Source organism: Lepidochelys kempii, chromosome 9 (assembly GCF_965140285.1).
Source record: "Lepidochelys kempii isolate rLepKem1 chromosome 9, rLepKem1.hap1, whole genome shotgun sequence".
Classification (NCBI taxonomy): Eukaryota; Metazoa; Chordata; order Testudines; family Cheloniidae; genus Lepidochelys; species Lepidochelys kempii.
Window position 1 is genome coordinate 35931539 of NC_136388.1, and position 24767 is coordinate 35956305.

Consider the following 24767-nt stretch of genomic DNA (forward strand, 5'->3'; position numbering starts at 1 on the left):
GTGTCTTCTTCTCTCTATAGATGATCTGGTCATCTCTTCTGGCCTTAAACTCTATGACTCTTATAGTAACCTAGCATAAGAAAGTAGGGATTGGTCTCTTTATACTGTAACAATATAAATAATAGTAGCTGTGAACTCATCAATGGGTGGTGCTGTTGGGGCTGAAATAATGCACATTCTACTGTAACAATATAAATAATAGTAGCTGTGAACTCATCAATGGGTGGTGCTGTTGGGGCTGAAATAATGCACATTCTACTGTGAGAAAGAACTGCTGGAAATTACTGTGAATATATTGTGGTTTATACTGTTCTGAAAATAAATGGTTGGTTGTGAGATGTTAACATAGATACATATATTATTCTGGGGCTCAGAGACTGTTTTGCCACTTAGGAATATCAAACCACATGCTTCAGGTCTTAAGCCAGCCTCTAACTATTTGAGACCTAATGTGGAGGGCAGATGATTCCACCACTGCCTACTGCAAGATTTCCTTCCTATGAAGCATCTTGTAATGGCCCCAGTCATAGAAAGGATACTGGACCACAGGTGCAATCCAGTCTGGTAATAACTATGTTCCTACAGCCTCAGCGTGAAGGATTTTTTCCAACAACTTGTTGCTTGAATGAATAATTGGTATTAACGTTCACTTTGAATAAAAGAACTTGGTTAGTGTCTACACTCATTCAACAATTCCTTTTGCTCCAAACACTGTTCATCACCGTTGGATGGATTCCTGGTAAGCACAGGGTCCATTCCAATCAATGACCTCCTGAGGTCCCTTCCAACTCTGATATTCTATGAATCTATGAATGAAATAATAAGTCTTGAACAAACATTTTCTACTTTTATTTTTAAAAATCTCCACTCAAAAACAACTGAAAATGTTTTGACGGCGGAAGTGAAAAAGCAGGACATTTCAGATATCCTGGGACAGCACAAGAGAAAGTGGTGCTGACTTGGTGAAGCTGAATTATAGGGTCACTTTAACAAAAAGGTGAGTGCACAGACTTCATGGGTACAAGTTTACAGCCTCACTTGCAAATGCAGTCTCTTTCAATAGAAACTAATGGAGCTGTTGAATATTTTTAGTTGAATAGTTTTTCAACAAAATAGAACTTTTTGAATTATACCAACATTTTACATGAATAATTTACTGTTGAAATTTTCCATTTTTTTGGTCAAAACAACATTTTTATTTTCATTTAGTTATTAATTAAACATTTTGTTTATACTGAAATTGAAACAAACTCATGTTTCTGTTCTAATTTAATTTTTTTTTCATCTTTTATATTTTTCCTTTTTTCTCTCCCCCGCCCCCACTTTACCAGTGGGGAAAGGGTGAAAAGAGAAGAGGTGAATAAATATCAAATATATGAAAAAAAAATTAAATTTTGGATTTCAATCAAATAAAATCTGAACACTTTTTAAAAATTTCATTTAGATGATAAATGAAAAAGTCTATGAAAATTTTCAACTGAAACTAACATTGTTTGATTTTATTCAAAGTTTTTCCTGGAAAATAATTGCAATTTTTCTAACCGCTTTGAGTATACCACATTTATTAATGCTAATTTTTGTTTGATGGTTTAATTTTTCAACCAATGAGAGCACCTCCTTTTCATTACTAACAGAAATGTTCTGTTTGTATTTTGTTCCTTATACCACAGTTCAGTGGTTGAAGCACATGACTAAGGAGTAAGGAAATCTGGCACCAATTTGCATCCTGATCCTTCCAAGCTTAACATATGTGCTTAATTTTAGGCAATGTGAAAATGTTTGTGAGGTCATGTCCAAGTTAATTGCAGACCAAAGAGTAACACCCAGATTTACTGACTCCCAGTCACAAACTAACACCTACATTATGCTGCCTTTCTTATGTCCCTTTATCTTGAGTTAATATATTTCAGTGCTACAGTAGATTCACATTTCCAAAACAAGTTGTTTTTTTAAATTATGGATGTAAATCACACATCAGAATAAGGTTTACCCGTGTCTGTCTGGTTCAAACAATGAGGCTTTTTTCTTTCAGCTGAAGTTAGATTATCAATAGCTCTCCTATTCCCACTTAATGCATGATTGGATGTTAATTGCATGTTAATTTTTGTACCAAATAATTATTATGGATGGATGAATCCACTCATTACTAAAAGCAGCTTGGCCCTTTGTACAAAATTAAAGCCCAGTTGAACTTGACCCTTTCTTGTTTATTACAGTAATAAAAATTATTATTATTTCTCTGTGTTCCTGTATTTCTATTTCCAGCCTCAGCTGAACCCAGGAAGTTCTGGAAATCCCACAAGTTTTCCAGCTCAATATCCAGATCAAGGTGAGCTGGATAAACCAAATAAAATATCTCTGAACATTTGAGGTTTGCCCATCCATGATAGGCCCATGTCATTGGTTGTGTTGAGGTAAGATGTTCCTGGCAGGTTTTTTATGGAGAGACTGTGGGTAGCTAAGAGGATACAATGGGCCAAAAGTTATGTGTAATGTTCCAGCTAGTCACATTTACTAATTCTCCCTATCCCCCATATTAGTATCTATAGTCTGAGTATACGAGTATGCTGAGTCAGAGAGGCTTTTTGTATGGAACAAATTTTTCACACAAGAAGTAAAGCCCTTTTACTCCATTGCCAAAATGCAGGCCTAATCCAAAACCCACTGAAGTGAGAGTCTTTCCTCTGACTTCCCTGGCCTTTGGAGCAGTCCTTTAATGACTGCACTTAAGGACTGGGATCACGCTGCTGGGACTCAAATCAGAAGTTCTAGAAAGTCGAGATACTTCAAAGCTCATGTATAAGCAACTTAGTCAACCCAATAAATTGCTATTCTTTATTATGTAGATTGGTATGGAAAAGACATTTTAAGAAACGTTAAGAAGGGCAATAGTAGCTACAAGTGTTGCAAGGATTTCAGAAATTAAGGCAGGAACTTATTTCTTTTCTTTGTTCTTTTCACCCCCATGCACAGTTCCCACCATCTTCTCTCTTAAAATAACACAGATTCTACAGCTAACTTGTTTTACTGTAAGATGTCCAGATAATGCATTTAATTAACCTCAGTCTCTTGTCAAGAAGCAGTGACAGTGGCTCAGGAGATCCTGGGAGTAGCATTCAGATCATGAGCAAGGGTTGGAAAGGTCTTCTTTTAACGATGACTTTCTGTAGCTCTGATGTACACATTCTAATTTTGAAAATGGAAAGCAGACATTTGCTAGCAAAATTAAGTTTTGCTTATGGTAAAATTGGGGAAATTGTTTCAGCTTGGTTGCCTTTGGAAATGCAAAAATGATTTCTATATTGTACAATTGCTATGCTTTTTTTTACCTCTCTTCACTACAATTTGTTTTAAACAAGCTAATTTTGACTGTATTCTGAATAGACACACACATATATACTAGTCCCTACAATGGACTGTATCTGATCTGTGAAAATCTGTGTTATAAACATGCTGGTCCTAAAGAACATTTTCTATTATATAGAAAATATGGAGGGTCTGTACTTTGAATTTTGGGGGTCTTGAAACTACAGAAGCACTTGAATTCTATCCCAGCTTACAAGTATGAAACTCAAAGTACGCACAGTTTTGTGTACAGGCACAGCTGTGAAGTCCTAAAAGCAGCATATTAACACTCTCAGAGGAGAAGATTCCCTGATCAGCCTGCCAGAGGGACTGCCCACACTGTCACATACCCAGAGGAAGGTACAACGGAAAGTCAGACTCTGAAAGAGAGAGGCTGCATCTACACTGTGAGCTAGGGGCATGATTCTCCTGCTCTAGTACCCATAGTCACGCTGAGAGCTAGCATGAGTATAAATAGTAGCAGAGCCGTGGTAGCACAGGGAATGACAGAATAGGCACCGCTGAGCTGTGCCAAATACAAACCTGCCTCAAAATGGTGGGTGTGGACTCAGCGTGGCTCATCCGTGCCTCTGCCGCCACAACCCTGCTATCAGGGCTACGCTACTAATACTCATACTAGCTTGATGAGAGCTCGCATGCACACGTGTACGTAAGCATGGTCTGAATGAGCTCTCCCTTAACATCTGATCATGCACCGGGGAAAAGATTTCAGGAGCAGACCCTATTTGCATAGGCACACCTATCCTGCCTAGGTGTTCGGCAGACAGACCTGCTTTGCCAAAGTGATCAATTTTGGCTAGTTTTGGTTAGTTTTGGTTTAAAATGCTAGTTATTACTTCATTATTATTTTCACTGAGGAATATATGAGTACCATATATTTATCTCTCCACTCTAAAGGACTCAGATAAATTTCAACAGATTGTATTTATGCAATTTGACTGAAAGTAATGCATATTTGGATTTCTGGAAAACAGCACAAGGTTAAATGTTTTTACTTCTATTTTTATTATTTCTAGGCGCACATCAATCTGTTGTGCATTCTGCAGTTTACATATTTTAAAAAAAGCAGTATTTATAATATATTGCCAGTTTTGCTAGATGACTGTACAATTTTGAATATGGGCTTTTGTAATTACAAATGTCAGATTTGTGTCTAATAGCCAGATGCACAGCTGGTGTAAATTGACACTGCTCCATTGATTTCAACTGAGATATGCTAGATTACAACAATTGAGGATTTGGCCCTAGAGGTCTAATTTTCACAGACATAATTTTTTGTGGCTTAGAAAGTTCTGTGGCACTCAAAACTTGGAGCAAATAATTAAACTCCAGGTCTTCAAATGCAGCAAGTGTTGATTTGCTTATCAGTGGCGTCTATTAAATACAGACCAGAGTAGGTGCCAGTAATTTTATTTATTTTTAAAAGATCCATTTCTTTAAACATGTTTAATATGGCCAAGAAAACCCATATCCTACCTGTATATGTAATAAACAAAAAATAAAGCCTATTTCAACCTCGTGAAACCGTGACCAAAAAGTTGAAGACAGACTTTACTCAATTTCTTTTTTGACTATAGATTTTTAAGGGTTGTTTTTTTTTATTCCTAAAAAGAAATGTTGATTGAGGTCCATACACATCAGTCAGAAGCAGCAGCTGTTTATAAAAAAAAATCTGAGGAATTATTTATGAAATTACGTCTTCTTCAACGATTCTATATACTGTAGCAGTCCCAAGAGAATTTGATTTTTTCATGAGCCTAAATTGCTGAAGTAGAAGAGGAGACAATGTCATGGTCTCAGTTAACGAAACTATCGTGTCATTTCAAAATATGTTTTCTATTTTAATGTCTGTGTGTAACAAAGACATTCTTTCATTCAAATAATAAGCCACTAATTTTTCTGCTCCTCTCAAGCTCCACTGAAGGCCTCCCTTCTTGGCCCATTCTTGTGCAGGTTCTCCTCCATATTTATTGATAAATACATAAGCAGCTGAAATACAAGCTTTCCTCATTTTTTTTCTGTCCCGTTCTGCCATTTTGTTCTTTTTCCTTCCATTTAATTCCTTTTATAGAAGTGAATGGAGTTACAATAGTGCAAAACGGAGGTCATTCAGTGGTCATACTACAAGGAGTCTATCACCTCAGGGCCAGATTTTCAAAAGAGTCCAGCTTCCATCTCAGCCCCAGCCAGAGTGCTCAGCACCCGGCAACTCCCACTGTGACACCGATGGCCAGATTTTGGGAAGAGTTCAGTACCCAACATGCTGAAGCTGTTCTGAAAAGCTGGCCATGTGATTCTGGTGCCTAACTGGTAGCTGAAGGCTTATGAAAATCTGGGTCTGATGGCAGGTGCTGTGCTCTTTCAAAAGTGTGCCCTGTACTTACCAACAGACAAGAAGGCAAAGGCATGTCTAAGGAATTGAATACAAGGGTGGGGAGAAAAGAGCAAATGAAAATAAACATAAGCATTAAGGAAAGTGGGGTAGGGAGAATTAAGTACTCATACTCCAAGTACAGCAATTAACCTTGCCAGTTCCGATAACTTGTTAATGTTACCTAAAAATTGGCAGCATCCCTATAATATATAGTATATTGTTACCATCAGGAATTAAAGGGAAGTGCTGCAAAGAGCAGCACATTATTTGGTTATCCTGGGTTACTCAGTTATCTAATGCAATTGGCAAGAATTTAAGCATGACCACTGTATCCAGTTATGTTGACTGAGTCACTCAGTTTGCCCAGAGCATATGCAGTATCTGTCTTATCCACATCCTTAATGCAGACTGAATTAGAGAAATGAACAGCCTTCAGATTTTCTCATGCTGTTTTCTGTATACCTGTCTTTTATGTCATCATGTAGATATGTAGCCAACCATGATGATAACACAGAACCAAAGTGAGACGCGCATACACACACACACACGCACAGTTAAAACTACAATAAAAAACTGGCAGTGGCTGGGTCAGTACACATATTGAATCTATTTCCCTAAGTTAAGTATCCTCACACCTTCTTGTCAACTGTCTAAATGGGCCATCTTGATTATCACTACAAAAGTTTTTTTCCCCTGCTGATAATAGCTCATCTTAACTAATTAACCGCTCACAGTTTGTATGGTAACTTCCAACTTATCTGTATGTGTGTGTGTATATATATATATATTAAAAAAATCTTCTTACTATATGTTCCATTCTATGCATCCGATGAGGTGGGCTGTAGCTCACAAAAACTTATGCTCTAATAAATTTGTTAGTCTCTAAGGTGCCACAAGTACTCTTGTTCTTTTTGCGGATACAGACTAACACAGCTGCTACTCTGAAACCTACAATACAGTTGTATCTATAATGCTCTTTTCCGACTCATTCATTTCAGCCCATTTGATTTAGCTGGGTGAAATGCTATTGAAAGCCACAATGAGGGCTAGCAATTTCTATTTGCAAATTATTTATTTCTGTTTATTAATGGTCTTCTTTCCGACTGTAAATTTATAAGAGCTTCGTGTTTATATGCATGTTTTCAAGCTAATGGGAACTTGTTGTAGTTTATAGTAGTGACTGCTAAAAAGACTTGTGTGTTTGTGAATTTCTGCACATATTGTAAGATTATTGTATGCAATGAATAATAGTTGTAATGCAACCCTCTCCACAGGGTCTTGCAGAGTCTGTGGCTTCTGCCCTTTGGAGCATTTCACTGTACAGTTGTGACAGGAAGGAAATGTGTGATGTACTATTTTCAGAAGGTTTGGAGGTTTAGTTAAGCATCCGAAGATTTAGATAATTATACAGATTTTCTGATCCTTCTTGGTGTCTACTGAATTGTGGATTATAATTTCATTATAATCTTTCAGACAACATATATGGGGGGGTGGCTAACCACCTTAAAAATGAACTTATTCAGATTCCAAGCTGCCGTCATCCACCCACAAAGATTTCAAATCTACTACATGCCAAGGAATTAGTTCACAAAGTGATAGAGAGAAAGCTGAATTTTTCATCCTAGTGCTTTCCAAGGAGCTAGCATATGGATTTGGATTCCCGTCGGACAGAAGAGCATATGGGAAAAGAAAGTTTACAGAAATTAATCAGACCAAGCTAAATGCAAAATTCTCTTGTTAGATCTGTATGGCCGTCCAAGCTAAGTGTGGTAAACTCCTGCCATAGTCATTAGGAGTCCCCGTAGGTAGAAAGGGCAGGATATCAGAGTTTTATGTCTGGTGGATTCAAAGTGAGAATTTGGCCCTAATGAATGTGGGTTCATACTCCATTCAAATCTGCACTTGTCCAGATTGCTCACTTTCCCAAAACATGGTTAAGTTCCAATTCACAGGCCTTCTGACTTTGGAGTTTTAGCCCGAAAGAGGAGTTTTAGCAGACTTTCTATTGCTATTGCACTATCTTCAGATGTATAATTGAGGTCTGTTTCAGGCAGAGATTTGGGAACATAAATGATTTTTGACCTTAGGTTGACGTAATTCCTGCAGTTTTCTTTTATGGGTAGATACCAACATTCTGCAGCCCTTCCAGATAAATGGATTGAATGGAGTGTTATGCATGCAGGATGACTGCAGAATGCAGTCCAAGCAAATAGCAGATACATACCTGCCAAAATGTTCAAACCTAGGTGCCTACACTTAGTCTCCCTGTTGAGGTATCTAAATAAAAACTCTGAAATGATTTTAAAAGGTGCTGAACTGGCACTCCAGTTGGTTTCAGTGGAACGTTTGAGTGCACAGCAGTTTTCAAATTCATCACATCTAATTAGGTGCCTAATTATAGCTTTAGAACCCTCTCTTTAGGTACCCAAGTTTGAAAATTTTGGCCACAATGTAGCTACTAACATAAAAATCCCAATGAATGGCCAAATTCATTCCTGGTATAAGCAGACAACTCCACTAGGTTATGTTTTGCTCTTAAAATTAATAGAAACTGAGCATCCAAATCTCTTTAGAAATTTTGAAAATCCCACCGCAAATTTAAAAAAGTTACCCTTTAGCTAACTAAATTTATCCCTTAAGTAACTTATTTCTAAACCTAAAAACTAAATAGAGGGTATCTTCAATTGCTATAAATAGTGATGGGGTTATACAGTTTAATTGTAAATATAGAAATATTAGATTATATATAAATATATTTGTCATAAAATCAGGAATAAAAATTATAATCCCAAATCAGAGATTTTACAGTAATTTAAACTGAAGGCCTTAATAAAATGTGAAGGCTTTAGCAGTTAGATTTAAAGGTGGCTAAGGGAGCAATTCAAAGATTTCAAATATCTTTTAAAAAAATAAAAGTACTACAGTTTTACAAAAGATTTATAAAAGACACATACTATATAGATTTTCTGTAGTAAAATCCACCATTTAAGCAGACGTCTCTATTTCTCAAACTAGTTTTGAACTATTTTGAAACCATTTTGAATCACATTGCTAAATATATTTTTCTTATTCCTGCCAAGAGTTTCATGATTTTTAAATGTCTTTATACATACGCACACAGATACACACACGCGCACACACACGCGTGGTACTTTTGACGTTTGGGTTTTATCAGGGATGGAAGTGGATGCGTATGGTAATAAAGGGATGAACAGCTTTCATTGAGGACTTTGAGAAATACTAAGCTGTACCCACTGCACTGTAAACTCAGGGTTCAAACTCAGGCTTAAGCCTAACCCCCCCCTTCAGTCTATGCACAAATTGCACTAAGCCAGGGCTCAGACACAGGGTCCCAAGGCTCCAAGGGAGTGGATGGTCCAAGCCTGAGTCTAGCTGGGACCCAGGATTCAAGCCCTATTGTTTTGCAGTGTAACTGCAGCCCCACAGGAAGCATGCTCTGTGAGTCTGTCAAAAGTACCCCACAATCCCTTGGGCTGACTTTCTTTGTCCTCTGAACAGGCAGTTTTGGTGAACAGTCAAGTTTTCCCACACTGCACCATGAACAAAGGGTTAGAGTGGCCACATTTGGGAAGGGTGCTAGAAAGTCCAGGATACGGGTGTTTGAATTTGGGCCTGCATAATGCATTGTAGATGCTGGAGCCCCAGGTTTGGACCCAGGGTTCAACAATTCCTAACTTGGGGTTACAAATGAGTGTAGATGTTCAAGCCCTAGGTTAACAAACCCAGGGTCTGCCAACTCAAGTTCTATTAGCTCTGGGCTGACATTGCAGTCTGGACATATCCTAAGAGACCTGGGAGGCTAATGAGAGTCAGAGCTCATCAGCACTGCAGTGACCACTGCAGCCAACTATAGGACCACTCCAGCCAATTTTCAGTGAGCACTTTTATGCCTACAAAGGAGGCTCCTTCCTCTTCTAAAGCTAAAATAAAACCCAACAGTTCAGAAAGATAGCCTCTTACCATTTCCCTAGGCAACACTACTATGATGCACAGCAGCCTCCCCTTTGGCTGATCTGCTGCAGTGGATCATGGGAGATGCAGTTTAGCTGGGGATTCCAGAGCATAGAGCAAAAGGGACCAGAAGCATCTAAACTACACCCCTGCAGCACTTCAGGCAGACGCAGCTTAATGTTGAGCCTACTTGAAATGAAATGAAACTTTTCAACATTTCCAAATTCAGCTGGAGTGGCAACCATGTAGCTGAGTCGACTTTGCTCCATAATTGCTACAGTACATTCCTACTACGCCCAATTTGAATCCAAAATCCTGTATCATGCAGTTTTTAAAACTTACATTTAGCAGTGAGTACTTCAAACAAGTCACAGAGGGCCAAATTGCGTAGGCTTCAATAAGAATCTTGCCTGAGATGTGCCAAGAATAAATATATATATTTTTTCAAACTACACATTGATTAGTTTCTGAGCTCTTATTTCATAAGATGGACACAACTTTCTCTTTTTTTTCTACTTCCATCTGGTTTCCAGAAACTCGTTCAGACTAAATTACATTAAGCTTGCAAAAAGAAAAAAGGGCCAGTGCTGGTTTGCCATATATTACATTTGCTCTTCTCTTGTTCAAATAAATGTTGAGTATTACATCCTGATTCAAAATAGTGTGACAGCCTCAGGCTTTCTGCATGATTTGTATGAGTAAAATTTCTTAAATACACCTGGAGACAAGTTTAGTCTACATTGTCTTCCACTGTGTGTTATTATATACCACAAAATGTGACAAGCTTGGTCACAAGCTTTCAAACTCCACAATTTACTCTAATTGTGTTATCGTGGATCTCTCTCTTTTTTTTCCCCCCCTTTTTTTTTGTAGAATTACATGAGAGATATTGCTCATCTCATACTTGGTTACAAGTCATCCTACAGTGATTTCTATTGCTATAATATCTGAGCACAAACCCTGTTCTTGCTTATTGTGGTAATCCCAGGAGATTAAATCATACTGTAAATACCACATGAAGTAAAGCAGGATTAGACTGACAGTCTGTTTACTTCCCCTACACAGCAGCACTCCAGAGTCTTTTGCTGTTAGCTTCACTACATAACATGGATGGTTTGTCCTTAAAGGAACCAAATTTGGCTTCTCTAATTCCTCTTCTCTCTCACTGCTAATGGCCAATAACAGGCACTTTCTCTCCCCTTGGAAGAGCAAACAAAATATTCCTAGGGCAGCCAGTAAGAAAGCTGCTTCTTGTGGAGATCTCAAGGGCAGGATCTACTTTAAATTCATATCTGAAATTCTCCTTGATAGTCTACAGTTAATTTCAGTCAAGTGGACTATAGAAAACTTTTTTGGGGGGGGGTCATCCAGGGGTGCTGGAACAATTTGTATAGTGGGAGTAATGAGAGCCATCGAACCAAACTGTAAACCCTGTATGTAATAGAAACCACTTCAAACCAGGGGGTGCTGCAGCACCCCCATCCCCGCACCCCTAGTTCCAGCACCTATGGCGTCATCTGTGAAATGGCAGCATAAAGAGATCCTGAAATTTCAGCATTTGGAACTAATGACACATTCACTGTGGGAATTTCTCAGGGTTCTAAGGCCAGCTCTCTTATGCACACTGACAAAGAAAGAACCTTAGAATGTATTCATTCTCTGGATGGTGCTGGATTTTTGTTTGCTTATTAACAAACAATAATGTTTATTGCCAGTTTTACTCCTCCACTGTTTCTCTACCACTTCACTTTAATTATTCCTAAATGTTGTAACATACTCCATATTTGTCCCCTATTACAAGAACCTTCTCATTCTAGACCCAAATTTGTTTCCATCCCACACACAAACCTGGTGTTATTGTATTTTTATTACTGTAATTATTTGTGGCAAAACTACTGAATCATGGAACTAAGCTTTCATACAATGCATTTATGTCTGCAGGCTGACAAACTATTGTAGGTGGATCAGGCTAATTTCTGCACTGACTTATACTCTGTGTATCCTACTGAGCCTAATTCCCTTCTCACTGCCACGGTTTTAAATCCATAGGCTTCAAAGGAGTTACTCCTGATGTACACTCATATACATGAGAAGAGACTTGGTCCCAAGGGGAGGTGTAAAACTGCTGTCAGCAACAGAAGAATCAAGTGCTGACTTCAGGGGGATACACAGATTATAAAGCAGTTCAGAAAATGACCCATCTCTCTATAAAACGTTGGTAGCCTGAAGACATCCTAACCACCATCACTTATTAGGATGAAAGCCAGCACAGAATTTGGAACTTTTTTTGTTACATCTCTGCCAAAAAGGTATAATATATGATTAGTACAAACATCCAATAGAGTGCTACAAAATCAGCTATTCTCAAATAAAAGCATTTGAGCTATTCGGGCTTCAAGATATCAAAGTAATAAACTGAGAAATCATATCAAGCTCACTGACTTTACTCATCTATAAAAGCTTAGGGCCAAATTCCACCCTAACCCCTGTCTTTGGTTTCACTGACTTTGAAGGATTTGGGGACATACTAATATCTGTGCCAAGTTTACCCTTATGGATGTTCATCTCTTGCTAACTGCAGTTAGAGTTACACCTTGTGAAGTCTCAGGGTCAGAATGCTGTAAGATGCTGAGCAGCCTCAAAGCTAATGGGAGCTAAGGGTGAGACTATCAGCCAGGAAACAAAGGTGTGGCATTCTTTTGTTGAAAACAACTAGGACATTTATCATCATGTTATAACATTATTTAAGTATTTATGGGCCTGAGTCCATGAGGTATAAATTCCATGTGAGTTCAGGGCACTTCAATGGCATTGGACAGAACTCGGCACCACAACAGAAACCTTTAAAACCTTTCAGGGATCGGGCCTTAAATCTCTTACAGTTCTCTTTTGCAAGCCTTCATAACACAGGACAAATAGCTTTGAAACCTTGATATATAAAATAAAAACATGAAATATAAAAGCAGTTTTCATCGGTAATCAACTTTCCTCTGGAATGGAATAGGCATATATAATTCATGTTGCTGAGTTATGTGGTTATTTGCACAGTTCTGATTTAATAAAATATGACAAGAGTTATAATGCTGTAAATGAGACAGTTAAACAGTGTATTGAAAACTTACTCTCTGCAGGCTCTTTAGATCTTCTGCCACTGGACGACTTCCTCAGTAAACTTCGTCCTGAGGTAAAGAGGCTGGTTAATTCCTCTAAAGGACTGGTTGGTGTTCTAGAACGTGAACCACTCTGTGATGATGACCCGTAGGTATTGACCGAGGCATTTACCATCTTTCCCCCTTCCTGCAACGTGTTTCTGGCTGTAGAATGAGGCACTGATGGAGAACTTCTTGAGAGACTTCCTGAATGTACAGAGTCATAAGGTGGAGGTCTTTTGAGGCTTAAGGGGGTAAGAGACCTACCCATACTGACAGGAGAAGGTGAGGCAGAGTGACTTTTAGGGTAGCCATGTGGAGACTGTGTTCTGTATAAGGTAGAAGGATGAGGAGGTGAGGAGGAGTGCCCAGGAGTGGTAGTTCCATGAGATACTGTCTGGTCTTTCTCCGGTTTTTGATGGCCCGGTGTATGAGGTGGCAGTGAAGATGGAGAAGCTCCAACTTGTTGTTTGATGTAAGACACATTTTCTAATACAGGAAGCTTTGTGACTTCCAGTGGAGTTAGAGGAGACTCATCAGAATTTGGGGAACACTGCACTGGTGCTGGCGGAAACACCAGTAGTGGAGGTCTATGAGAAAGTAGATTTGGAAATGGTGGGGGGATATCACAAAGCAAGCCCTTGGGAGTAGATGGCACTGAGGACTTGGTGAATTCTAGGTCAGGCACTGTGGGAGTAGCACACTGAGAAGAACAACTGTGATGGTCATATTCACATGAACACTTTGAATCTTGGCCTACATCATCAAATATAGGGTATTTCATCTCCTCATAGACTGCTTCACTTTGGTCATCCTCATCTTTTTTGAAGTCTCTTAGTATATTCCCAACCATTTCAATATAAACAGGCTCTTCTTCTTCTGTGTCTGGGGCAGGACTGCTGACTTGCAATAAAGAGGCATCCCTAGTGAGTGTTGTCTTCATGGGGCCATGCTTTTTGATGTACGTTTCATCAAAAGATGTGCTTAGCTGAGTGTTTGGATTTCGTTTAGGCTTAGGAGGAGGGATCTTCTTGGTATATTCATCACTGTGGGGTCTTGGTTTGGCCGATGCTGAAAACAGAATGTAATATAAATTCATCAAAAATATTTAAACTTCTTTGGACACAGAATTTCTTACAATGTTATCATTCTAGAATGGATTTCTGGGGCCTGATTCACTTAGCAATACTCCAGTTATTCTAGTGCAACCCAACTGAAAATAATGGCCCATTCAAAACATGCCCTTCCCTTTCCCAACCCTGCTACGGTGTGCCACAATTATACTCTTAGTGAGCACTTCTTCCTCTCACAAAGGTTGCCCTCTCTCAGGAACTTTGGACAGGGCACTTTTCACATTTAAATATTACTCTGCTGAAATATCACTATAGTTTATGAAAACCCTGGAGAGACAACAGTTGTACCTAGGAATGTACTTCTTATGAACATGAAAGAATCTTTAAGACCCCAGACAATCACACTGGAGTGACAGAGGCATAACACTAGAGTAACACAATGATGAATCAAGACTCTTATATTTATGAGACCATTCTGTAGAGGGCATAACAAGTGCATGTTTCGTCCCACTGATGAAGTATATTTGTACTTACTGCGATGTAAGTACTGTAATACTTATCTTCAAAATCATTCTAATGACTCATTTAGATTCCATGTTGTGAGATGCCAAGAGTTCAATGGAAGCTGAAGGGACTCAGCATCTCAAATGATTTGAACCTTTTGAGTAGTTTAAATCTGGAAACAATTCATAAATCTGTTTTTGAAATTACAAGTTGAAATATTACAATGAAATTCATTTGATATGAAAGGTCAAAGATTTAATAGCAACTGTCCTCTACAGATACAACAAGAAACATACACATGAAAATTACATGTAGGTCTCTCTGTATAAATATCTCATTAAAGGTTGGGGTTAAGTCAGTTTATCCTCTTAAATGGACTTAACCAACTCACCTGCAAAAAAATCAGCAAGAATCCTAGCCCTTACCTCTATTCTTGTAGAATAAATATCTCCCCTATGTTGAAAACCCTGACACCTTATTGATGTATCCCACAGCTCTAAATGTCCTAAATCATAGCTCAGTTTAACATGCCAATCTTCCAGAATTTTACTGTATTTCTCTGTGATACTGTCAACTCTACACTTAGAGAATTTTCCAAGTACCTTCTGCTGACCCCTCAGAAAAACATCTAGTGAGTTTCTAACTTTAAATCAACCAGGCAGCACTTGTGGACTTAAAGGACCCCTTCTAGAAGCTCAGCCTCAAATGCACTACTAAAGTCAGCAACAGTACATTGTTCTGCCAGCTGGAAGACCATATTTTGACAGTCTACTTATGATCCCAGCTCTAGGGTAGGAGAGGCTAGCATAATGGCCTGTGTTTGAACTATCTTGTTTATGGGGGAAGGATTCTAGCATATTATTATCGCTATTTTGTCATACTTGTGCTTTGTTACATAAGACACCATTACTGCTCACTGCTAAGACATATGCCCCGTCATAGAATATCGGGGTTGGAGGAGACCTCAGGATGTCATCTAGTCCAACCCTCTAACCCCCTAACGGAAGCTGTGGTAATAAAGGTTCAAGTTAAATAGACTGCTAGTTCTGTTTAAGAATAAGTAGACTTGGGTTTATATTGAGTGTTGAGACCACATTCAAGCCAGTAGTATCTGGATAAGTATAATGGGTAAAAAGGATTTCTTCTGAGAGGAAGGGACGAAATAGGAACTTAACCAGATTTTCAAACCCATAAAAGTTGTACTACAATGTATTCAAATGTGTCAGGAGTAAAATTTACAGAAGGGCCTAAATGAATTATGCCTGGTTTACACATAAAATTTAGGTCAACATATCTACCTTGGTCAGCGGTGTGAAAAATCCACATTGCTGACCAATGTTGCCATACCAACCTAAACCCCAATGTCAACACAGCTAGATCAAATGCAAGAATGCTTCACTGACCTAACTACTATGATGCAGGGAGATAGTATCCCTTTCTGTTTCTGTAGGCTGCGTCTACACTGTGGGGTTATGCTAGCCTACCTACATGCCAGGATAATTCCTATAATGTAGGCCAGTGGTTCCCAAACTTGTTCTGCCACTTGTGCGGGGAAACCCCCTGGTGGGCTGGGCCAGTTTGTTTACCTGCCGCATCCGCAGGTTCGGCCGATCGCGGCCTGGCTGCGGTTCGCTGCTCCAGGCCAATGGGAGCTGCTGGAAGCGGCGCAGGCTGAGGGACGTACTGGCCGCCGCTTCCAGCAGCTCCCATTGGCCTGGAGCAGCGAACCGTGGCCACTGGGAGCCGTGATCGGCCGAACCTGTGGATGCGGCAGGTAAACAAACTGGCCTGGACCACCAGGGGCTTTCCCTGCACAAGCGGCGGAACAAGTTTGGGAACCACTGGTGTAGGCATTCAGTTAGGAGGCTAAATCTCATTTCCAAAAGTCTCTTAGGGCAAGTCTCCACAGGGACACTCAAGAAAGTTATGCTGAATTCATTAAAGGTGTGAATGTAAAGTGCATCAGTTAAAGTGCATTGGCCCTTGTGTGAATGCTCTCATTCAGAAGTAAAGTGGCATAGTTCAGTTTAGCTTACTCACTAGAAGGGGGCAACCTGGGAGGCACACAGAGCCCCTGGCATAAAGATGGGCATGGAGTTGTGTAGGGAGCCCCTGAACAGAGGGGAATGGGAGGGTGGCAAATGGGGAATGTGAGTGGGGTGAATGGAGGAATGCAAAGAGCCCTGGTGGGTACAGCAAGATGACCCTCATGTTAGCATAGAGGAGAATACAGACACTGGATAACATTTTCAGAGGTAACTTAGGTTTGGTCTACACTTCAAATTTATTCAACCACACCTATATCAATTGGGGTGTGAAAAACCACACCCCTGATGGAATGCTTCAGTCAGCATAGCTACTGTCATTCAGGGAGGTGGTGTAGGCCAGATCTATACCAGAGGGCTGGCTGACAGATATGCTGACATAAGCTCCGTAGTGTAGTAGCCAGAGGCCAGGTCTGCACTGAAAAGTGAGGTCGACTCAGCTATGTTGCTCAGGGGGGTGAAAAATCCACACCCCAAGCAATGTAATGAAGCTGACCTAGCCCCTGATGTAGACAGCACTAGGTTGATGGAAGAATTCTTACATTGACCTAGCTACCAGCTCTCAGGGAGGTAGATTAACTACAACGATGGGAGAAGCCCTTCTGCCACTGCAGTGAGTGTCTACACTGAAGCGCTACAGTGGTGCAGCCAAACCCTTAGGAACTTGGAGCCTGACTCTGTAAGACTCCTGAAGGCATGGCTACACAGGGACACTCAGGAAGGTTATGCTAAATTAACTCAAGGTGTGAATTTAAAGTACATTATACTCATGTGCCAATGCTCTCATTCACCAGTAAAGTGGCCTCAGTTAGATTTAATTTAATTCACTTGTGTTCCCTCCCTCTCCTATTATCCCCCATACCACTGTCTGTCTACACTCCCCACCCATCCACATATTCTTCTCCCTCATACCACGATCCCCAGTCTCCCCATCCATCCTTTCCCCCCTTTCACTCTTCCTCACCATGGCAGCTTTGAGTACCCCCACATTCCCTCTTCTGCCACATGGCTGGAGCTATTTGTCCCCCATGTTGTCCTTCCCCCCATACCTGTGTCCCCTATTCTCTCTGCCAGAGGTGCTGTGTGGTCCCCCACAGATGGGAGGATGGGCAGAGCTGAGATGGAATGCTGAAAGTTGCTAATGCAACCCATTCTAGACAATTGCAAAGGTGCTTGAAGCTCCTGGGTCTGCTAACCAGTTGCAAGGGACTCTGTGTGTCCCTAATTTCCCTCCTATCATTTTTCCAATTTTCACCAAAATCATTGGGTTCTTTCTGCCATTGATGCATAGAACTTTCCCTGCAATTTTGGAATTGATCCGATGTGGCATACAAAAGTTTTCACAATACAGACAAATAGACTGAGCTGGCCAGAAAACAAAATTTCACATCTGTAAAAATGTTTGAATTTTTGGAACTTAATAACCCAAATTGGGACAAAGAGCTGAAACGTCCAAGGTTTTTTTCAATATTTTGAAATCCTGCAATATTTTGTTTTGGAAACACTGAAACAGGGATTCAGATGGAACGCTCCCTGTGTTCAGTAGCGACGGCAGGTTAGTAAGGAGAGAGTGTTCAGTAGACAGTTTATCAAAATATAACCGTTTCCACAAAACTTTACTATTTGACAAACCTGTAAATTGTGACCAAACAATGTTTGGTTTAATTTTCCAACCAGCTCTAAGACAGAAAAAGAGGAATTCCATTGAGTTGTGGGGAAGGCCTTGCTTCTCTTTAAGACATTCTCTCTCACACACACACACAAAACTACAGTGACATGCAGGCTTTTTGCAACTGGCACATGATGCTCTTATCAACAGAAAGGTCAGCTGACCCAACCCTGCTGTATAGGGTGGAAGATAAATACCTATGGAGTGATTTTTTTCCTTCACAGTTATTTTATTTTTTCTCTACCATAGTTTAAATAAGTTAAGCAGGGTTTTTTTAGTAGTAGATTAGCAACACATAATTTAGATGCTTTCCCCCATCCCCAGCAATCTGTAGGACTTTAAATATTTTATAAAATGTTGTTTTTTTGTAAATTTAGGAACCTACTATATATTACTTTTACCAGGAATATGTGGTATTATAAGACACAAGAGAAACTAGCCAAATAAACTGGTGTGGGGGGGGGGGGGAACGGGACGGGACAGCAGAGGCCTCTGAGTAAGAAAGGGAGCAGGGAAGCTACTACGCACCTACATGGGGTGCCGTGTACTCTCATTCAATGTCAATGAAGTCAGACTTCATTGCAACTGAATGAGAGTATACTGTACCCCATATAGGTGTCAAACTGAAACAACACCATATAGGTGTCAAACTGAAATAACACCATGATGATTCAGGCTTATCATTATTATTAATTATTACTATTATTTTGGAAAGGCTTAGCACACTTCTGTAGCAAGAGATTAACTTTGTGGCAAAACCCACTGCTGCAGAATCATGAAATACCTATTTATAGACGACCACTCAAAGAATTGTAGACGGAACACAAGAATGCTGCAATTAAGAAAACTGTGCAACTGTAATGAAAGGCGCAGACAATGTGTCTGCAAATTTATGTATAACTAACATTTGGCAGTCATAGCTGTACACGAGGAGCTCTGCCAAGGTCCCATAGTTAATGAAAGCAGATTATTTGGCAATCCCTGTGAGCGGAAAGGCAGCATTGCCTTAGTACTTGACATTTATCAGGCCGGGAAAGCATTCAGCATACCTACTGGGAACACAATCTCCTATGAAAAGCAGCTATGGCTGACACATTGGTGATACACACACACTGCAGGGTTGTCTGCTATAAGCATGGAATAATTAAATGCTTTTCAACATGGATTACTATGCCACTGGTCACTTGTTCTTACTAACCTGCCATCGCTACCTTGCTACTATTACTACTTCTAAGCACTAAACGCCTGATCTGAAGCTCACTGACAGCAATGAAAAGACTCTCATACGCTTCAGTGGGCTTTGGATCAGGTCTTCATATCATGCTGTTAAGAGTCTTATTTTGACAGGAGCTGAGCACCCACAAGTCTCACTGAAGTCAATGGGAGTGGTGGCTGCTCAGCACCTCAGCCTGTTGGGACCGTCTCTAAACATTCCAGCATTTATTCATCTTCACATCTTCTACTGTGGCAAAGTGGGAATTTTCTGAAATATTTTTATGAATCTTAAAGCATGCCTCAGTTTCCATCTGAACATGGCATTGCTAACTGATCATCAGTTGGCAAGAGCAAACAGGACAAATGCCCAGTTTTGCAAAAAAGTGGGGTCAGGATGTGGAGGAACATTTGGGAGGAGGGGGCAAATGGCAGTGACAGCTCTGTGCGGGAGGGCGGGCTCGGGAGAGTGGCTCTGCCTGGGCCAGCCACACACAGGTGGGTGGCAGGGGATCTTGGGTCAGCCCTGCATGCAGGGAATAGTGGGGGGCCTCAGGCCAGCCCCACTCGGGGAGGGCTGGGAGGGCTTCATGCCAGCCCCATGCAGTGTATTCCGTTTTCGCTCCAGCAAGACAAAGAGATGCCACAATGACTGAACAATCAACACCCAACTGCATGAAACTCCAGCTGGGAGGACTTGGGAACTGAACTGAAAAACAAGGTGTCAGGTGACTGGAAGAAGGAGGCTTTTTGGAGGGACTCAGGAGCCCAGACTGGAGGAAACAAAGAGAGAGGGAGCCAGAGATGGAGTCCCTCACAGCTTGGCTGGCCTATCAGGGCACTGTTTGACCAAGATGGGCTATGTGGCTTAAGAGAGGGATTGCTGGTGCCAACTGCCCAGTCTTGGAGGCCACGGGCCTGCCCTGTGGAACTTGGGGCCTGGCACACTAGAGGGGTCACTCCCAGGAGACTGGTGACAGGCTGGGGCATAGACCAGACCCCGTGACTCCATGACAGTTTCATCCTGCGTTCCTCTGATTTTTTCATAGATACCTAGAATTTAAAGCCTTTCTTGTGTGACCTCCTATATATCACAGGCCCTTACATTTTGCCCAGTTACTACTGGATTGAGACCAATAACTTGTGTTTGGCTAAAACATATCTTTCAGAAAAGCATCCAGTCTTGATCTGAAGATATCAAAAGATGGAGAATCCACCTCTTCCCTTGGCAGTTTGTTATAATGGCTAATCACCCTCAGTAATAAAAATCTGTGCCTTATTTCCAATTTGAATTTGTCTGGCTTCAGCTTTCAGCAATTGGCTCTTGTTATGCCTGTCCTTAGGATTACAGTTATAGATTCCAGTAGATTACAAAGCCCTTTAGCACCCAGGATTCTCCCCGTGAAGATATTTATACACTAATTAAGTCACCTCTCAATCTTTTTTTGGTAAACTAAACAGATTGCGATCTTTAAGTTTTGCCCTCTCCAGCCCTTGAATTATTTTTGTGGCTCTTTTGTGCACCCACTCCAATTTTCCCATCACCATTTTTTAAAATGTGGACACCAGAACTAGATGCAGTATTCTAGTGCTGGTCTCACCACTGCCATATAGTAAAAATCACTTCCCTATTCCTACTCACTACTTCCCTGTTTAAACTTCCAAGGATCGCGTTAGTCCTTTTTACCATAGCATCACATTGGGAGCTCATGTTGAGTTGCTTGTCCACTATGACCCCTAGATCCTTTCCAGAGTCACTGCTTTCCAGGATACTGTCACCCCAACTTGTAAGCATGGCCTGTGCACCTTGTTCCTGGATGGATGATTTGTATTGGATGTATTAAAATGAAATTTTGGTATATTAAGGTTTAGAAAAAATTATTTACTAGGACTTTGTGGAGAACAGAAATTCTGTGTCATGAAGGATTTTGAGATTTCAAAATTTGTTTTCATTCCAATTAGAAACAAACCCCCAAACTTTGGAAATTCTCTTTGAAAGAACATTCAGGAGAAAAATTCTTTCAGGCCAATAAAAATATTTTGTTTTGATAAAAATCAAAACATTTCATTTTGATTTTGACTTCTTCATATTATTACAAAATTTTTAAAAAAAATCAAGATAAGTCATCTTGAAAGGAAAAAACCAAAGTTTTTCACTTCTGAAAAATGTTAAAATGGAGCATTTCAACATTGTTGGAACTTTCCCCCCTTTTGTTCTCTGAAACAAAATTTTGGCAACATTGACATGATTTTATTTAGCATTTTGATTTTGTTGGAATTGCATTTTCCATCAGAAAATGATTCTAGGAATGGTCTTCTGCCCAACTGTATTGCTTACAGTTAAAAATACTTGAGAAACTGCAAAAACAGAATAGTTTTAGACTATCTGAAGCTACTATTCCTGGTTATAACAGGATTACGAGAAACAATTTTGAGATTGAAGATTGAGTATTCAGTGTCTGGACTGTGTACTGTGATTGGTTTGTAATCACAAGCATCACACTATCACAAGCATCACACTATCATTTGCACAGCTAGTTGAAAAGGAAATACAACTTTGGTACTTTGCTACCAGCATCGGAAAGACCAAAATACAGCAGAATCAGCATGATCCAACTGTCTTTGATATCAGCTATGGAGATTTTTTGCAGTCTTCTGCTTGCCATGGGTCCAATCTCCACAGGGGTTCACATGGAAGAAGGCAGAGGGCAGTGAATGTGTGAATTGCATAGATTCACTGGCCCACAAAGTTACATGAGGGGATTTATACTGCACAACCAGTATTCCTGCTCACACTGGTTTCCTGCTCAACCTGTTTTCCTGCTCCATGTCTCAGACGTGGAGCAGCTCCAACCCAAGCAAGAGCCGGCTGGGACTAAGGATTCCATCCCTCTGTGCAAGGTGCACAGACCCTTAACGAGCAATGTAAAACTGTGCCTCGTTTTACCAGCATGATTAATTTGTCAATGTTATCTTTAGAGGGAGAGATGAATATATATGGTTACCACGTTCGGGCCTAGGTCGTGCCTGTAAGAATTAGCTCTGTATTGGGGTTGTGCAGAGCTGCCCACCACCCCAGGGGAACCTTAGGTGGTCCATATAGATAAAATGGATACAGTGCTGGTAGGCAGCCTTTGAAAGCCTAGCAGGAACTCTGAACTTGGCTGGGTGAGGGATGGTTTAGGAGTTGCTATAGTGGTTCTACATCATCTGGAGTGTCCCAATTGCTCAAAGGATCCTACAAGATCCTCTTGTAGGATCTTGGATCTCCTAGCTATAGTGCTGCTTTGTCCTGTTGAAACAGCCCAAACCAGTCACAGCTGGAGGATAGGAGCCACTGTGATCAGCTGCTAAACTTTAGAAATAAGCCAGAACTTTAGCGAATCTAAAACTACTTTGATATCAAATCTCCTATATTGAATAGAATTCTACCACCATTATTAATACCTCCAATGACTGAATGAAGAAATATGGCTAATAAACCAAGATATAGAGGCAGCTGTGCTTTAGAAACAAGAAGCTTAAAATAGCCTACTGGCAGCCCTCCTGAATAAGCAGAGTCTGACATTTTTGAAATGAGATATTTGTAGCACAAAGGTTATGCATAGCTTTCAGACATGCCTAAATGATCTGCCTTTCACAGTTAATTTTGGAAATTCAGCCTGCTTCTTGTCATCCTATCCTTCTGAAGTCTTTTTCCTCTTTAAGGAGAGACTGAACTATGAAATCATGTTGTGGCATTTCTTTTCATTATTTGCTCAGTGTATGGAAAAAAGGACAATTTTTTTAATAAAACGAGTTTGTCATTTTCTACTGTGCCTTAGCTGTTTACCAGATTTTGCGACCCACACATAGTCAATGTACTGTGCAGTTCAGCCCACTGCAAGAAGAAAATTAAGTACATGAAACAATTAAACTCCTACCTTTCAATGTTTAAAAGGTGCCACATCAAATGTAATTTTAAAGCAGAATTTCTTTCTAAACAAAAGATTTCCAGTTGCTTAAATTACAAATTTAAAAATTTTCTCCTTAAAAGATTATATTTGCTTAGCAATAGGAATTGCTCAGCCTATATTTGCGTCTTCCTTAGAAAGGACCCACAGAACAAAAGGCTATAGTATTCCTTTCATTAAAACCCTGTAATTACTGAATATCAAACTGTAGGTCACAGATTACTTTCTTCTACTATAACATATACACCATTTAATCAAACAAAATATGCCCCCAAAGCAGCAAATCAATTATACACATATGTAAGTTTAAGCATTTGAGTAGCCCCTATTGACTTCAATGGGATGACTCACCTGGCTAAAGTTACATGTCACTTTAAGTGCATTGCTGAACCAAGATCTGTGTGTCTCTAATTTCATTCATACCATAGATGAATTTGGCGAGTATTCTTCATGAGACAGTATTGAGAAAGCAGCATGCTCCATCGCAGAGGTGGGCAAACTACAGCCTGCGGGTCACATCCGGCCTGCGGGACCCTCCTGCCCGGGCCCTGAGCTCCAGGCCCGGCCTGCGAGCCCCTGTCCCCTCTCCTACTGTTCCCCCTCCCCCGCAGACTCAGCTCACTGCTCCGTCAACGCAATGCTCTGGGCGGTAGGGCTGCGAGCTCTTGCCGGGCAGCGCAGCTGCAGAGCCGCGGCCTGACCCAGTGCTCTGTGCTGCACGGTGGCGTGGCTGGCTCCGGCCGGGCGGCACGGCTGCCTGTCCTGGTGCACTGGGCAGCGTGGCTGTAGCACCGCCAGCCATCAGTGGTCCAGGCAGCACAGTAAGGGGGCAAGGGGTGGGAGGGGTTGGATAGAGGGCAGGGGAGTTTGGGAGGGGTGGTCAGGGGGTGGGGGTGTGGATAGGGATCGGGATGGTCAGAGGACGGGGAACAGGGGGGTTGAATGGGGGCAGGGATCCCTGGGGGGCAGTGAGGAAGGAGAGGGGGTGTTGAATGGGGTGGCAGGGGGCAGTCAGGGGCAGGGGTTCCAGGGGCAGTCAGGGGACAGGGAGTGGTGGATGGGGCAGGGGTCCCGGAGGGGGGGGGGGGTCATCATGGGGTGAGAAGCGGGGGTGGGGGTCAGATAGAGGGCAGGGGCCACGTCACGCCTTGCTGTCTGGGGAGGCACAGCCTCCCCTAACCAGCCCTCCATACAATTTCGGAAACCCGATGTGGACCTCAGGCCAAATAGTTTGCCCACTCCTGCTCCAGTGCACTGGACTGGCACTCAGGAGACCTGTGTTAAATTTCCAGCTCTGTCACTGACCAGCTGTGTGACCTTGGGCAAGTCATTTCGTTTTTCCATGCCTCTGTTTCCCCTTATACCCTTTGTCTATTTATACTGCAAGCTCTTTGGAGCAGGGACTGTTCCTTATTTTGTGTTTATACCATGCCTAGCACAATGGGCCCAA

General features: G+C 41.0%; 1 protein-coding gene across 5 annotated transcripts in view; it reads right to left on the reverse strand.

Annotated features, from left to right (window-relative positions):
* NYAP2 (neuronal tyrosine-phosphorylated phosphoinositide-3-kinase adaptor 2) overlaps nt 1-24767 on the reverse strand; it is a 180614-nt gene that overhangs the window by 54406 nt on the left and 101441 nt on the right. For all 5 annotated transcript variants that reach the window (XM_073359901.2, XM_073359902.2, XM_073359900.2 and 2 more), the window contains one exon: nt 12835-13932. In XM_073359901.2, the coding sequence (XP_073216002.2) occupies nt 12835-13932 (1098 nt within the window). The remainder of the gene's footprint in view (nt 1-12834; nt 13933-24767) is intronic.